General features: G+C 42.4%; 2 protein-coding genes across 5 annotated transcripts in view; one reads left to right on the plus strand and one right to left on the minus strand.

Annotated features, from left to right (window-relative positions):
• Positions 1 to 17,666, plus strand: part of cgnl1 (cingulin-like 1) — a 220,783-nt gene that overhangs the window by 66,883 nt on the left and 136,234 nt on the right. For all 3 annotated transcript variants that reach the window (XM_059952553.1, XM_059952551.1, XM_059952552.1), the window contains 3 exons: positions 12,007 to 12,115; positions 16,897 to 17,016; positions 17,099 to 17,247. In XM_059952553.1, coding sequence (XP_059808536.1) covers positions 12,007 to 12,115; positions 16,897 to 17,016; positions 17,099 to 17,247 — 378 coding nt within the window. The remainder of the gene's footprint in view (positions 1 to 12,006; positions 12,116 to 16,896; positions 17,017 to 17,098; positions 17,248 to 17,666) is intronic.
• LOC132382398 (endogenous retrovirus group 3 member 1 Env polyprotein-like) overlaps positions 1 to 17,666 on the minus strand; it is a 35,648-nt gene that overhangs the window by 3,721 nt on the left and 14,261 nt on the right. The window lies entirely within an intron of this gene.

A 17,666-nucleotide genomic window follows, 5' to 3' on the forward strand; every position in this document is an offset into this window, starting at 1 on the left:
GGGGAACTTCTTGTAGATCTTCCCTACTTTTTGTCTGAAGGTCTGTTAGCTCCACGCAGTTATGCTCGGTTTCCTCCCCTGTTGATTCCCCGTATAAGAACTGTGCCGGGTTACAACTATTGTTCTTTTCAAAGCTTAAATCATCCCCGACCATCAGAATGGTTTCGTATTTCAGTATGCGAGAGTCCGTCAACCACTGCTGAGCTTTTTGGGCTAAGAGGGTGCTAACGGAGTGCGGGGTATACACCGTCATTCTTCCCCCAAAGGTTAATTTCCGTGCTTCCTCTACTAGTACGGCTGCTGCCGCTACGGCTTGTATGCACGTCGGCCATCCCCGGGATACCGGGTCTAACATTTTTGATAAAAAGGCCACAGGTTGCCGCTTTCCTCCTTTTTCTTGGGTTAGTACTCCTAACGCAGTTCCTTCATTGTTTGTTGCATACAGCTGAAAGGGCTTTTCCAGTGCTGGCAGTGTTAATACCGGGGCCCGAATTAGTTGCCCTTTTATTTTCCGGAACTTCTGTTCTTCTTCTTCGGTCCAGCTGATTATTCCCCGGTCTTCCTTTGCCAATTTGTCGTACATAAACTTCACCAGGGAGGTATAATTCTCTATCCAAATCCGGCAATAGCCCACTAAGCCCAGAAATTGTCTTATTTCCTTCTTTGTCCTGGGAAGCGGTATTTTAGTTATTCCCGCTATTCTTTCTGGGGTTATTTGGCGGTGCCCTTTACTGACTCTGTGTCCGAGATATGTTATTTCCTTCTCGACAAATTGCAGTTTCTTCTTGGACACCCGCAATCCTTTTTCTCCTAGGTAATTCAGGAGTCTTATAGTATCGTCTCGCACTACCTCCTCTGCTGGTCCCGATAGTAGTAGGTCATCGACATACTGTAATAGTTGGTTCTTTTCGGTACAATGGAATCCAGCCAATACTTGCTCCAGTACCTGTTCGAATAGGTTTGGGGACTCCGTGAACCCTTGGGGCAAGACGGTCCACCGGAGTTGCTTCTTCCGCCCAGTGAATGGATTTTCCCATTCAAATGCGAACATATCTCGGCTACCTTCCTCCAACGGGCAACTCCAAAAGGCATCTTTTAGATCTATCACACTGAACCATTCATGTTCAGGAGGTATTTTGCTCATTAATGTATAGGGGTTAGGCACTACCGGGTATCGTGTTTGGACTACCGCATTTAAGCCTCTCAGATCTTGAACCATTCGATACGTGCCGTCGGGCTTTCGGACCGGTAGGATGGGGGTATTAAAGGGTGACATACATTCTTCCAGGAGTCCATCTGATACTAATGTCTCAATTACAGGTTGTAATCCCCTCCTCCCTTCCATGGCAATGGGATATTGCCATCTTCTCACCGGGCGGCTGTTTGGCAACAGGGTGATTTTCAGTGGGGTGATGTCCAGGCCGCCCCGATTACCTTCTTGATACCAGACACTGGCCTTTATTTCCTGATCATCCTTTTCAGTCATTACGAACAGTTTCACCTGAATTTCACCTTGATATGGCACCGTCCCGATCCCTAGCAGTGCCTGCAAATCTCTTCCCAATAAGTTGAATCCGGCTGACGGAAGTAATAACACATCCTGGATACCTTCCCGGTCGTCGCATTTTATCTGTACATCTTCTATTATTGGGACCTGCATAGTTTTTCCTCCTATTCCGGAAACCCCAATGGTTTTGGTCCCAATCTTGGTTCCCAGAGGGGCTTGGATTATACTAGTTCTTTCAGCTCCTGAGTCGACCATGAAGGTTACTTCTGACCCTTGAGGACCTAATTTTAAATTTACCAGGGGTTCCTGCTTGTATCTCGTCCCCAAGGGTTGGGACCCCTGACACCCCTATTCTTCTTCCATGAGGGCATAAGCTCGGACTTCTTTTCGATATCTTGGGCACTCCCTCTTAAAGTGGCCTTCCTCATTGCAGTAAAAACATCGTGCCGCCCTCCTCATCCTCCTTCCCTCAGTACAGCCGCTTCTCTCTGGCCTTGCTTCCCTTTTCTCTTTGTTCTCTGAGTTTACTTGGCGGATGGTTTGAACCATTACTTTCGCTGCCTTTTTCTGATTTTCCTCATCTCTCTGGACATAGACCTTTTGGGCCTGTCTCAGTAATTCACTCAGTGGTTTTTCGTTCCAATCTTCCTGTTTCTCAAGCTTCTTCCGGATGTCTTGCCATGCTTTTGATACAAATTCAATTCGTATGAATTGTTCCCCTACTGCCGAATTAGGGTCCACCCCCGCATACTGTTGCACATTTTTCCGCACCCTATCGAGGAAGTCGGTTGGGCTCTCATCTTTCCCTTGGTAGTTTCCAAACGCCTTGGCAAAGTTGTGACCTTTTGGCACAGCCTCCCTTATTCCCTTAATGATGTACTCTCGCCACTGTCGCATATTGCATCTTCCCTCTTCTGCTTGTTTATCCCACTGTGGGTCGTTTGCTGGAAATTTCCGGTCCCCCGGTAACTCATTCGGCTGTTCCCTTCCCCAAATTGATATTGCAGCTTGTCGTATCATTTGCCTCTCTTGTGCAGAAAATAGAGTTCCCATAATCGCATGCATTTCTTCCCAAGTGTAAACATTAGGTCCTAAGAATTGATCCAACTGTTCTGCCAGTCCCATCGGATCTTCTAATAAAGTTTTCATATCTTTCTTAAATCCTCGTACTTCGGTACTTGTCAGAGGGATGTTTACAAATCCTGTTCCTCCCCGTTCTCCTCCCATTGGAACCTCTCGAAGGGGACACAGCTGTACCTCTTCCTTTTTTAATTCGTCTTTCTTTTTCTTATCTGCTCCTGTCACACTCCTTGTTTCAATCCTTGCTTTTGCTTTTTCCCTAACATCCCTCTCTTCCCTCTTCGGGTCTATTTCTTCTGTTTTTTCACTTTCTTCACGTCCTCCCTCTGCTCCCGCAAGGGGCGCAGAAGGCTGGACATAGGGAGGGGGTAAATGATCGAGTGGGTCCCACTTCCGCTCCCCTTTAATGCCCAATTTAAAACTCTTTGTTGTTACTCCTGGCCAGGGAGCCCAACAAAAAGCATAAGCAATTTCTTCCGGTTTTACACTTGGTTTTGAATTAACGTAAATGTTTAAGGCTTGTCGTACCCAATCCTCCTCAGACCCAAGCCACGGCCACCAGACCGCAGGTTTTTCTATCGGCTGTTTCGACCAAATTAAACAGTACTGTATCATTTTTTTCTTTTGTTTCCCTTTTAGTCTTCCACATCCCCAATTCTCAAACATTCTACCGAGGGGGCTATCAGGAGGAACCCCCGGGTATGGTCCCGGTCTCTCCGTTTCCTCTTCCTTTTTAGAGCCACCCCCTCCCATCTTATTCCGCTCTTACTTAATCCCGCACCCTTCTACTGCAACAGTAGGCACTTTACCCGGTGCGTCCCAAGGACTTTTATCAGGAGGACCCCCGGGTAGCGATCCCGGTCTTCTCCGTCCTTACTTATTCCCGCACCCGTCTACTATAATAGTAGGCACTTACCCGGTGCGTCCTGGGGACTTCCAGTACCAGGTACTGTCCCCTTCTCCCCGTTTATCGCTCTGCGCTGTCCGGATATCACTCGCTCAAGCCGCGCTGGAGCGACGAGCAAGGAGTCAGGGACCGCCAAACTCGGCGGGGTGCACCGTCTCCGATGTCCTTCCTCGTGTCCACCGCGGCCGGAGTGTGGATCCCGGACGAGCCCCCACGTTGTCAGAAACACACTGAGTCTCAGCAATTTGCAGAACGGTAAACTTTATTTTTCGAGTCTGCAGAGTCGGACCCAACCAGCTCCTGCTAGATTGAGTGCCGAATTACACTTTGCACAGTTTTTTATACCCTACATTCTTCTTTAATCTCATTACAAAATTACAAATGTGATTACCCCTTTGGCCCACTTATCAGCCTCAGCGCATTAACACCGTTATTGTTCAACCGTTAAGCATGTCTTCCCGTTACCCGTATCGCTTCTTTAATCAGCAAGCTATTGTTTCATCCTGATTTTGCAAATTGGTTTATACGTTGCCCTGCAAGTTGCTTTGCACGTTCTTTCTGTGTCAGCACATTCTAAATGGACTCCTTAAGAATCATTTCTCTCAGAAGGTGAGCCCAAAACTGTTCACAACACTCAAGGTGAGGCCTCACTGATGCCTTATAAAGCCTCAGCATCACATCCTTGCTCTTGTATTCAAGATCTCTTGAAATGAATGCTAACATGGCATTTGCCTTCCTCACCACTGACTCTACCTCCAAGTTATCCTTTAGGGTGTTCTGCACGAGGACTCCCAAGTCACTTTGATTCTCAGATTTTTAGATTTTCTCCCTGTTTAGAAAAATAGTCTGTACATTTATTTCTACTACCAAAGTGAGTAGAAATTTTCCAACATTGTATTTCATTTGCCACTTTCTTGCCCATTCTCCTCATCTGTCTAAGTCCTTCTGTAGCTGATCTGTTTACTCAACAGTACTTGCCCCTCCACCAATTTCTGTATCATCTGCAAACTTGGTAACAAAGCCATCTATTCCAGCATCAAAATTACTGATATACACCAAAAAAAGAAGTGGTCCCAACACCGACCCCTGCAGAACATCTCTAGTTACTTGCTGTCTCTTACCAATCAGCCAGTGCTCTAACCACATTAGTAACTTTCCTGTAATACCATGTGCTCTTAACTTGGTAAGCAGCCTTGTGTGTGGCACATTGTCCAAGGCCTTCTGAAAGTCCAAATATACAAAATCCACTGCATCCCCTTTATCTATCCTACTTGTAATCTTCTTAAAGAATTACAACAGGTTTGTCAGGCAAGATTTTCCCTTAAGGCAATGGTTCCCAACCTTTTTTTGGCCATGCCCCACCTAATCACCTCTAAAATCCTGATGCCCCCTGTGGTGATATATAATTCTTATTATTCAAAAAGTGAACTCCTATTCACCTGGAGGAAGCCTAAAAGACCATTAATTTGGTTTAAACAAGCTTCCAAAGAACATGGCATTCATGAAAGAGAAAAATAAAAGAACCAAAGGACTGTTAAAGTTCTGAGGAAGAAATTACTAAGAAATTGTAAAAAAAGAACATTAAGTGATATTAAAATAATAATAATAAATAAATAAAACAATGCCGATTCGTTTCTACAGCATACAAAGACAAATACACCGTTTAAAAGAGATGACGCAACGTACACACCTTCACACCACCAAGAACCGAAAGCTACTGCAAAAAGCAGCATTGGCGCGACCTCGTACGAGTTTCTTACGCGTTTGGACTTGTTCATTCGTTCCTTCCTACATCAGTCAATTCATTAATTTAATTATGAAAGCCATTTGATGGTTGGAATGATGGTGATACACTATATATACAGTACATACGCAATTACACATGTACATACACACAAGTATTTTTATGTATCCATACTGTATATACACATAGGTGTTAACTCGCACACACATTCATACTCACACAGACTTAACTAGAAAAAATTCACTGTTAATAACTCATTCTCGAATTGCCCCCCTTAAAAATCAAATTATCCCCCTGTGGGGTGCCCCACGTTGGGAACCACTGCCTTAAGGAAACCTTGCTGACTTTGACCTATCTTGTCCTGTATCACCAAGAACTCCATAACCTCATCCTTAACAATTGACTCCAATATCTTCCCAACCACTGAGGTCAGGCTAACTGGTCTGTAATTTCCTGTCTGTTGCCTTCCTCCTTTCTCAAAGAGTGAAGTGATATTTACAAGACCTCTGGCACCATGCCAGAGTCCAATGATTTTTGAAAGATCTTTGCTAATGCCTCCACTGTCTCTAATGCTACATCTTTCAGAACCCTAGGGTGCAGTTCATCTGGTCCGAATGACTTATTCAAATTCAGTTTATTGTCATTTATAAACCACAAATACACTGCAGTTAAAAAATGTGACACTGTTCTCTGGAATGATATCACTAAAAAGCACAAAACAGACCACTCAAGAAAAAACACATAACGTTTGGTAATCCCCAATTCAGAGTCCGGAAAGGCTGCTGCGTATCGATATCACACTACCGTCTTAGCACGTTCCCCGGAAAGGAACTACAAACCCATCAGACAAACCTAAAGCTACAGGACCTACACAAAACCACATAGTTACATATAGTTATAGTTAACGTATAGTTTCAACAGTGCAGACAATAACATAATTGATAAAAGACTAACTGACAAAGACCACATAATTATAACACATAGTTTCAACAGTGCAGAGCAATACCGTAATCTGATAAAGAGCAGTCCATGGCACGGTTTAAAAGAAAGTCTCAAAGTCCCGACAGCCCATCATCTCACGCAGACGGTCGAAGGAAGAAAAACTCTTCCTTCCATGAACCTCCAGCGCCGCAGCTTGCCGATACAGCACTTTAGGAGCCCCGACCACAACCAATTCTGAATCCGTCCGAAAACTTCAAGCCTTCGACCAGCCCTCCAACACCGAGCACCATCTCTGCCGAGCGTTTCAACCCCAGCACCGGCCGCCAAGCAACAGGCAAAGCTGAGGATTCGGGGCCTTCCTCCTGGAGATTTTTCCGATCGCACAGTAGCAGCAGCAGCGAAACAGGCATTTCAAAAGTTTCACCAGATGTTCCTCTATGCTTCACACGTCCGTCTCCATCAAATCAGGATTGTACATGGCCCCTACTTACAGACAACAGGTATTCATTCCTGGAGTGGCCGCTGCGCACTGCGACGCTCCGCCATTTTGTGTACCCTTACGTCTTTCAGCTTTTTGAGCACCTTCTCCCTTGTAAAAGTAACGGCATTCACTTCTCTTCCCTCACACCCCTCAACATTAGGTATACTACTAGTGTCTTCCACAGTGAAGGTTGATGCAAAATATTCATTTAGTTCATCGGCCATCTCTTTGTCTTCCATTATTATTTCTCCAGCTTCATTTTCTAGTGGCCCTATATCCAATCTCATCTAGAAACATAGAAAACCTACAGCACAATACAGGCTCTTTGACCCACAAAGCTGTGCTGAACCTGTCCTTAGAAATTACCTAGGGTTATCCATAGCCCACTACTTTTCTGAGCTCCATGTACCTGACCAGGAGTCTCTTAAAAGACCCTATCGTATCTGCCTCCACCACTATTGCCGGCAGCCCATTCCATGTACTCAGCATTCTCTGCATTAAAAACTTACCCCTGACATCTCCTCTGTACCTACTTCCAACCACCTTAAAACTGTGCCCTCTCATGCTAGCCATTTCAGCTCTGGGGCAAAGCCTCTGACTATCCACACGATCAATGCCTCTCAGCATCTTATACACCTCTATCAGGTCACCTCTCATCCTCTGTCGCTCCAAGGATAAAAGGCTGAGTTTACTCAACTTATTCTCATAAGGCATGCCCCCCAATCCAGGCAACATCCTTGTAAATCTCCTCTGCACCCTTTCTGTGGTTTCCACATCCTTCCTGTAGTGAGGTGACTAGAACTGAGCACAGTACTCCAAGAGGGGTCTGACCAGGGTCCTATATCTCTGTTTTATTTTTTACATACTTGAAAAAGCTTTTATTAACCACTTTGACATTGCTAGCTTGCTTTCAAATTTCATCTTTTCCTTCCTAATGATTCTTCTAGTTGTTCTCTGTAGATTTTTAAAAGCTTCCCAATCCTCTGTCTTCCTGCTAATTTTTGTTTTGTTGTATGCCCTCTCTTTTGTTCTGACATTAGCTTTGACTTCCTTTCTCAGCCATGGTTGTACTATTTTATCATCTGAGTGTTCAGTTTTGGAATATATCTCTCCTGCACCTTCCTCATTTTTTCCAGAAACTCAAGCCATTGCTGCTCTGCTGTCATCCCTGCCAGCAGCTCTTTCCAATTTACTTTGGTCAACTCCTCTCTCATCCCACTGTAATTTCCCTTACTCCACTGAAATACTGATACGTCAAACTTTACTTTCTCCCTGTCAAATTTCAAGTTGAACTCAATCATATTGTGACCACTGCCTCCTATGGGCTCTTTTATCTTAAGCTCCCTAATCACCTCTGATTTATTACATAGACAATAGATAGTAGGTGCAGGAGTAGGCCATTCGGCCCTTCCAGCCAGCACCGCCATTCACTGTGATCATGGCTGATCATACACAATCAGTACCCCGTTCCTGGCCTCTCCCCATATCCCTTGACCCCGTTATCTATAAGAGCTCTCTGTTGAATGCATCCAGAGACTCGGCCTCCACTGCCTTCTGGGGCAGAACATTCCACATATCCACCACTCACTGGGTGAAAATTTTTTTCTGCATCTCTGTTCTAAATGGCCTACCCCTTATTCTTAAACTGTGGCCTCTAGTTCTGGACTCACCCATCAGCGGGAACATGCTTCCTGCCTCCAGCATGTCCAATCCCTTAATAATCTTATATGTTTCAATCAGATCCCCTCTCAATCTCCTTAATTCCAGTGTATACAAGTATATAGCACCCAATCCAGTATAGCTGACCCCCGAGTAGGCTCAATGACAAACTGCTCTAAAAAGCTATTTCTTAGGTATTCAACAAACTCACTCTCTTGAGGTCTATTATCAACCTGATTTTCCCAATCAACCTGCATGTTAAAATCTCCCATGACTATCAGAACATTGCCCTTTATGACATGCCTTTTCTATTTCCTGTTGTGATCTGTGGTCTACATCCCAGCTACTGTTGGAAGGCCTGTATATACCTGTCATCAAGGTCCTTTTAGCCTTGCAGTTTCTTAACTCAACCCACAAGGATTCAATATCTTCCAATCCTATATCATTCCTTTCCACTGATTTGATGCCATTCTGTACCAGCAGAGCCGCACTAACCCCTCTACCTACCGTCCTCTCCCTCCAATACAGGATATTCAGCTCCCTATTACAACTACCCTTTAGCCATGATTCAGTGATGACCACAATATCAAACCTGACAATCTAATAGTGCAACAAGATCATCCACCTCATTTCTTATTCTCTGTGCATTGAGTGCTGTATTTGCTACCCTTTTAGATTTTGCACCCCTAATGCACTGATACTCACCCTGCTGGCTGCAATTTTGTCCTATCATCTGCCTGCCCTTCCTGACAGTCTGACTGCACGCTATCCTTGCTTTTTTACCATTCATCCTATCCTGAATTCTTTCATTCTGGTTCCTACCCCACTGACAAATTAGAATTAGCCCTCCCCAACAGCACTAACAAAACTGCCCAGGAGAATATTGGTCCCCCTCTCATTCTGGTGCAAGCTGTCCCTTTTGTACAGATCAAACCTCCCCCAGAAGAGATCCCAATGATCCAAGAACCTGACGCCCACCCCCGCACCAGTTCCTCAGCCATGCACAAATCTTACAAATCATCCTATTGCTATCTTCACTAGCTCGTGGCACCAGTAGCAATTTAGAAGTTACTATCCTGGAGGTCCTGCATATAATGTAAGAATATGTTTGAGAAAGATCATCAGCATTAATCTTTGGTCTCTCACTGCTGTAGTTGGGAGTTGGAGGTTCCCACCTGTTTCAAAAGGGGGGCTATCATACCAGTGAAGGAGAGCAGGGTCAGCTACCCTAATGTAGCACTCATGTCTACAGTGATGAAGTGCTTCAAGAAGTTGTTCATGGCCAGAATAAACTCCTGCCTTGGCAAGGACCTGGACCTGCTGCATTTGCCTATCGCCACAGTACGGTGGATGCAATCTCACTGGCTCTCCCCTCAGCCTTGGACCACCTGATCCTTATGTCAGGCTGCTGTTTGTTGATTACAGCTCAGCGTTCAACACAAATCAGAACTTCAGTTCTCAGTGACAAGCTCCAAAACTTGGGTCTCTGTACCTCCATTTGCAACAGGATCCTTGACTTTCTCACCAGGAGACCACAGTCTGTGCAGATCAGAAATGATGTTTCCTGCTCATTGACAACCAACACTGGCGCATGTCAAGGATGTGTGTTTAGCCCATGCTTTACTTTCCCTAAATCCACGACTGTGAGGCTAGCACAACTCAAACGCCATCTATGATTGTTGGCAGAATTTTGGATATTGAGGAGAAGGCATACAGGAGCGAGATCGATCAGCTGGTTGAGTGGTGTCACAGCAACTATCTTGTACTCAGTTAGACCAAGGAATTGACTGTCAACATCAGGAAGGGTAAGACGAGGGAACACACACCAATCCTCATCGAGGGATCAGAAGTGGAAAGGACGAGCAGTTTTAAATTCCTGGGTGTCAGTGTCTCTGAGGGTTTATCCTGGGCCCATCAAAGAAGGCACAACCGTGGCTATATTTCATAAGGAGTTTGAGGAGAATTGGTGTGTCATCACTGACACTTGCAAATTTCTACAGATGTGCTGTAGAGACCACCACTGCCTGGTATGGAGAGGTGACTGCGTAGGATCGGAAAAAGCTGCAGGAAGTTATAAACTCAGCCAGCTCCATCACCCAGGACACCTTCAAAATGTGATGCCTCAAAAAGGGAGCATCCATCATTAAGGATGCCCATCTCCCAGGACATGCCCTCTTCTCATTGTTACTATCAAGGTGGAAGTACAGGAGCCTGAAGATACACAATCGTTTCAGAAACAGCTTCTTCCTCTCTGCTATCAGATTTCTGATTTTCTTTCACTCTCTTTTTCCACTTCTTGTTTAATTTATTTTTTATATATATGCTAATTGTAATTTATAGTTTTTATTACTATGTATTTCAATGTACTGCTGCTGCAAAACAACAAAATTCCTGACACATGCCAGTGATATTAAACCTGAGGGATATTGACCATTTGTAGCCATAAGGAATTCGGCGAAGTGGACACACACATTGTGGGCTGAAGAGCGTGTTCTTGTGCTGTACTGTTCTATGTTCTGTGGTTAATTGAAGGAAGGTGAATCCACTTTTCAGTGCCAAGGAAGTTGCTGGTAAATAAGACTTGTTATCAATTAAAATTACACCTACTGGTTTGGGTAAGCTGTAATTTTTATTTTGGCAAGAACAATGGGCAAATATTACAGACCTGTAGCATTTGTGTATTTAAATAACAAGTCTCTAAGCACATACCCAGGTAGAGAAATTTGTAGCAGAGCTTGCTGATAAACCATCAAGTTCAAAGTTCTGCATTAACCATGTATTTGTTGGTGCTGGTTTTTGCTGGGAATGATGCTGAGTGCCAATAACCTCTATGTTGCTTCTCAACTCCTGTTTTTTCTAATCCCACAGCTCGGGTTTAATCAGAGTACATCTCATTCCATGTTTTTAAGTGCACTTATTTAAGGAAAGCTGAGCTCTGCAAATTTTCTATCAGTGCAAAACATGATATGAAACATTAATTAATAAATATGCTTGGTCAATATTACAAGCAATGCATTTGGTATAAATCATTGACACAATGGAGCAATAATGCAGTGTCTGATTTCCTGAAAGCAGCATTGGTTTTTAATTGTAATCTCACCATTATCTGCCCATACTTATAATATCCTCTAGAGACATCATTTTGATTAAAAAAAAAACAACTTTAACCTCTTGGACAATTTATTTTTTCAACTCCAATTAATTTTAATACCACAAGAACAATATTTTGGTAGAGTTGTTTGATTGCTTCACTAAACAAGCTTAGTGATTTAGACGGAGACACAGGAGACTGCAGATGCTGGAACCTGGAACAGGAACAAGCTATTAGAGGAACTCAGTGAGCTGAGAAGCATCTATAGATGTAGAGGGGTAGTGGAGGTTTTCGGTCACCCCTCTGCTTCCATACGTGCCGCCTGGCCACGGAGTTCCCCACGCAGCTTGTTTTTAGCTTGTAGTTCAGACTGTGTTTACAGACTAAGAGGACAGGCATCATACAAGGTATTGAAGTCTGACTGAATAATGTAACAATCACCAGACATTTGAATAATTTCTACCTCATTGCCTCCTAAGTATGTCTGACCTGGTGAATTGCTATCTGAGACACTGGGCTGATTATTTGGGCTGTTGTTCAAAGTGATTAAGACCTTGTGATGTTAACTATTAAACCTGCTTTGTCTTTACTTCAGGAGCCAGGATGATGATGCCACAAAAAAGAAAGTTAATTTGGTATTTGAGAAAATCCAGACCTTAAAATCGAAGGGTGTTGCCGCTGTGAAAGATCAAAAGGAAAAAAAGGTGAGTAAAGAACATAAATGTTGTGAAGTAGGAGCATCTGCTGGCCATTTAATCCTTTTATCAGTTGCTCGATTGCCATCTTTTTGCTGTTGCCATGAGCTTTGATTCATTTACTATCCCGGAGTCAATTGATCCTTGCCAACAATGAGCTTCTTTGGGACAGAGAATTCCAAAATCCACCATTCAAGACTCAAGATTCAAAAACTTTACTGTCATTCTAACCGTACATCAGCTCTGCAGGGCAGAATGAGACAGTGTTTCCCACGAGCAGTGCAATCATAACATAACAAACGCAACACTAAATATAAACATAACAAATAGTAAAACACAACGGTCACATGTCAGTTAAAATCAAGTTATAAGTGCAAGTTAAAAGTGTCCAAAGCAGGGTCAGGTAGAGCAGCTATTTAGCAGTCTGACTGCCTGTGGGAGTTTAGTAGCCTTGTGGTTTTAGTTTTGATGCTCCTGTAACGTTTACCTGATGGCAGAAGAACAAACATGGAGAGGGTGTGAGGGGTCTTTAATGATGTACTGTGTCTTCAGGAGGCATCAACTCTGAAAGAGGTCTTGGACAGAAGGTAGGGAGACCCCAATAACCTTCTCTGCTCCCCTAACCACCCTCTGCAAGGCTTTTTTGTCGGCAGCACTGCAGCTGGAGTACCAGGTTGTGATGCAAAAGGTCAGCACACTCTCAACCACGCCTCTGTAGAATGTAGCTAAGATGTTAATGGAGAGTTGATGCTTGTTTAAGCTTGCTCAGAAAGTGCAATCTCTGCTGGGCTCGTTTCACAATCCCAGTGGTGTTCCTGGACCAGGTGAGATTGTCTTGAGATCTTCTGCATGAAGTTTTTCCTTCACTCCTGAATGGTCTATCCTTTTGGTTTAATGCTGTGACCTTTGTTCTGAACCTTGTCACTAATGGAGGCATCCTCTCTGCATTTTGTAGTACATTTCATTGAGATCTCCTCTCACCCTCAGTTCCGTAGACACAAGCCTTGTCTACTCCATGTCTCGTCATTCAGCAAACTGTTCTCCCTGGATTCTGCCAGTAACCATTACTGTACTCTCTCGATGTCAAATGTACTTCTCTCTGACTTAAGGAGACAAAAATTGTATGCAATACCCCATCTCTCATCGAGGACACAACTGGCAGCTGAACATCCACAAATACACATTATATTGAAAAGACAGGCAGGTGCTGCAGAGAGGGTGGTGTATCTCTGATGTTTAAAAATGAAGTCACATCCTTAAGAAGAAGTAACGTCGGATCAAAAGATGTACAATTATTGTGGGTAGCGCAAAGAAACGGCAAAGGTAAAGAGACCCTGATGGGAGTTATATGCAGGTCTCCAAATGATGGCCAGGATGTGGGGTACAACTTAGAAGAGGAGATGGAAAAGGCATGTTATAAGAGCAACGTTATGATAGTCATGGGAGATTTCAATATGGATGCAGACTGAAAAATCCGGTTGACGCATGATCCCAGGAGAGGAATTTGTAGAGTGCCAACAAGATGGCTTCTTAGAGCAGCTTGTTGTGAAGCCTGCTAAGCAGAAGGCAATTCTGAATTGGATGTTGTACAATAAACCAGATTTGATTTAGCATCAATCCTGTAGTCTGGGAGGAGAAAACTAAAATCGAACATTGTCAGCATTACAGTTGGGTAAAGATAAATACAGAAGTATGAAAGAGGAACTGGCCAAGGTTGGTTAAAAGGGGTCCCTAGCAAGGATGATGGGAGAGCAGCAGTTTCTTGGAGTAATTTAGAAAAATAAGCTTATTGGAGCGATAAAGCCCTTTGTGAGTGTTGATGGTGAGAAACACTTTGGACTTTTCTGCCATCTCCATCTGCAAGTAGGCCTCAGCTAAGTTCATTTTGCTGAAATATTTTCCTCCAGAAGGATTTGCAAAAATATCCTTTGTCCTGGGCAGAAGGATTGGTCTATTGGTCTACTTTCAGTACTGGGTTGATGGTGACTTTCATTTAGCCTCCATGCGATCTGGCTCACTGACCACTTTACCTCGGATGGTATAAGGAGCCAGATGGGCTTCGTAAAATTTAGGCGTGGCATTTATATTTAATATTATTCTACTCATGATGTGCTTGAGTTTTTCAATGCTGTCCTTGAACACTGCTTGTGGCATCACCCAGTGCTTAATTTGCTTTCAGTTGACTCTATTGCAGGGGATGTGGCATGCAAATGGTGGATGGACATATGCAGATAACCTGTTACTATACATCTCCAACCTAGAGAAATCCATCCCTGCAATAATATCACTACTTGCTTAGTTTAGTAGTTTTTCTGGTTATAAATTGAATCTTACTAAGAGTGAGCTTTTTCCATTAAATATGCAAGTTCCAATCAATAGTCAATCACCATTCAGACTGGTTACTGATGACTTATTTGGGTGTTAAAATTACTAAGAAGCATAAGGATCTATTTAAAGTTAACGTTTTACCCTTAATTAATCATGTTAAACAGCTGCTTACTAAATGGTCCCCTTTGCCCTTATCATTGATTGGTAGAATTAATGCTATTAAGATGATTACTTAACCTAAATTTCTGTATCTATTTCAGGTGGTACCAATTTTCATTAAAACCTTTTTAGATATTATTGATTCTAAAATTTCTTCATATATATGGCAGAATTACAGAAATCAAAAAAGGATGATGGTTTGGCAAAGCCGAACTTAAGTTTCTATGACTGGGCAATTAATATTCGATATTTAACGTTCTGGACACAAGATCTGGATGAAATGCAGTGTCCAATTCCACTTTAATTAATTTGCCCTTCGCTTCTGGTGTAAGCCATATTGCTTGTTTGTTGTTAGTTTACACTTTGTAAGTCTCAAGGCTACTCAGTCTCGTGTCACTGTCTTTTTATCTTTTTTCTTCCCTGTGTAGTCCATTTAATTTTGTCTGCCTGATATGCTCTTTGTGTATGTCCTACTTTGTTGCTTTTTCTGCAAGCGTCACCTTTAATCCTGTATTTGTCTGAGTCCCTGCCACATGGTAATACAATCTGTTTAGCCAGGCAGGTTACTGTTTAGACATTGCAATTCTGTTCACACTCACTTCCGTTCCTGTCTGCAACTCAGTTGTGCTTCTGACTGCTGTGTCCATTGATACAGCTATTTCAACTGTTCTTTTAAATCTAAGTTGTGTTTCAGTTAGGAGTAATTTAAAAAAAATGTTTTTTTGTAAGATTCCATAAACTAAACGATCTCTCAGTGCATCATTGAGCCCATCCCTGGACTGACAATCTCTGCAGTTCAGCCACATAAGCTGAAATGGTCTCCCCTTCCTTTTGATTCTGCTTATGAAACCCAAAACATTCTGCAATCATCAATGCTTTTGGTTCTAAATGTTCCTGTATTACTTTCACAATATCAGCAAAGTTCATTTCAGCTGGTTTGGTTGGAGCAGTCAGACCTCTAAGGAAACTATTTGCCTTTAAACCCAAGGCACTCAGCAAAATTGGCACTTGCTTCTCATTGGCTATTTCATTTAGTTCTAAGTACAACTCAATTCACTGAGTGTGTGTATATGTGTATATATTATGTGTGTATGTATGTGTATATATCCAGTTATCTCTCATGCAATTGAACGTGTCTATCTGTTCTGCTCTTTTCATTTATGATTATTATCGCCAGTACTCACTGTCTATGAACCCGTGATTTCTTTTGTTTTCTCCCTTTTTAAAAACTTGAATGTCTTTCTCCTCTTGCGATGAAAAACATATTTGCTGCGATTTAAAAAAAAACTCTACTGTGTCTCTGCGCTTCAACAGGTAGGTGGTCCTCTCAGGTTTGTTTAAAACTTTGTCATCGACCACTTATGTTTTGTAACTACAAAACATAAAAGAGGTGGGAGTCTGGAATGCGTGTACTTTAGTTTCGTTTTTACTTTAAACAAGGCATACATATATGATGTGGTGGCGTAGTTACGTAGGCCATTTATGTATCTATACATATAATCCACAATGTGTTATGTCAACAACAAGAATACTTAATCAAAAATATATTCACTCTATTAATCAAATGTTACTGAAGTCTTAGGTACACAGAAGTAATGGTCTGAGCATTAATAAACAAATACAGTTTCATATATAGTTATACAAACATTAATGCTCAAACATGTGGCTGCTTGGAAGTTCTGCTTATATGGGATTTCAGAAGCTTTTGAAACTAGCATCAAGCATAAGGAATGTCAGTGTCTGCATTAGTTATTGATAAACCTTGTGATGGTCTCTTCTGAGAAGCAGTATCCCCTGCACATATAATATTTGGAGATCTCTTGTGTTTGTCATACAGTGATGCCAAGTGTTTAACACAAATGGGTCTTTGTTTGAAATTCAGAGCTTAAATATTCAAACATTCCAAAATATGCAAATAATACAGAATAATTTGGAAAATAGTAATAAGACACAAGACACCCCGATCTTGAGGTGCTTTCTTTGAATGTGGTAACTTACCCATAATTTGCCACGGGAACTAGAAGGTAAGGCTAAGGAAGTGAATGTTTCATTTGTTCAACCTAAAACAACAGAAGTAAAGGCAGAAGGTGTCTGTCTTCTTTATATTCGACTATGTTGTGCATAGGGAGTTCCACGCAGTAAAACAGTTGTGATTAAAGAGATCAAACTTTAACTTGTCCCAGACTCAATTAAAAGTCATTTATGCCTTTGATCAGAATGCTTATTCAAACATGAGTGATGGAGAAATTTATAATTTTGAGAAAATAACAAATGTATTACTGTTGATTGCCATTTGCTTTCAGGATGACATTTCATCAGAATTCCAAGTCCTATTGGAACAGAGGAATGAGCTTGAAAAGAATGCAGTTGCGATTGAGAAGAAAGCAGAAGAGCTGCAAAGGAAACTGGATGAAGTGACAAAGGTATTGTGAGTGACTCGTGGATTTATGCTGCGTTGCTGCTGGCATCAAAGACATTGACTGACAGCCAGTTCCTGTGTTTTAGATACAACAGAATGACAGAGAACAAAAGGATCGGACTAAAGACAATCTCAGGAACCTACAGCGGGAAATGGAAGAGAACATAGAAGAAAATAATCGTTTGCGAGAGCAGCTAGCAAAAAGTGATAAAGAGCTTCGAAATCAGCTTGAGGAGTAAGTAGACAAGTTTGGATTCCTGAGTGCAAGTTTAAAGTAGAATAAATACATACTTACATGGTGATTATTTAAAAATAAAACTACTAACCAGTAAACTAAATTATAATATTATGTAATCCTTAAGGGGAGGAATAAACAGTTGGCGTTTCAAGCCAAGATCTTTAATTGGCCCTGCTGAATTCCTCCAGCATTTTGTGTGTATTGTTCTAGATTTCCAGCATCTGCAGAATCAGAATCAGGTTTAATATCACTGGCACATGATACTGTTACGCCTGTGCCCAACTCTGAGGGGCCAAAGGGTCCAAAATAGCCCCCTCCTTTTTGAGAATCGCAAGATCGCTATTAATTCAGGTTAGGAGACCCAGGAAATGAGAGAGAGATGTTTGGAATGTCCTGCCCCCTCAGCGATACAAAGC

The sequence above is a fragment of the Hypanus sabinus genome, chromosome 28 (assembly GCF_030144855.1).
Source record: "Hypanus sabinus isolate sHypSab1 chromosome 28, sHypSab1.hap1, whole genome shotgun sequence".
NCBI classification, from domain to species: domain Eukaryota; kingdom Metazoa; phylum Chordata; class Chondrichthyes; order Myliobatiformes; family Dasyatidae; genus Hypanus; species Hypanus sabinus.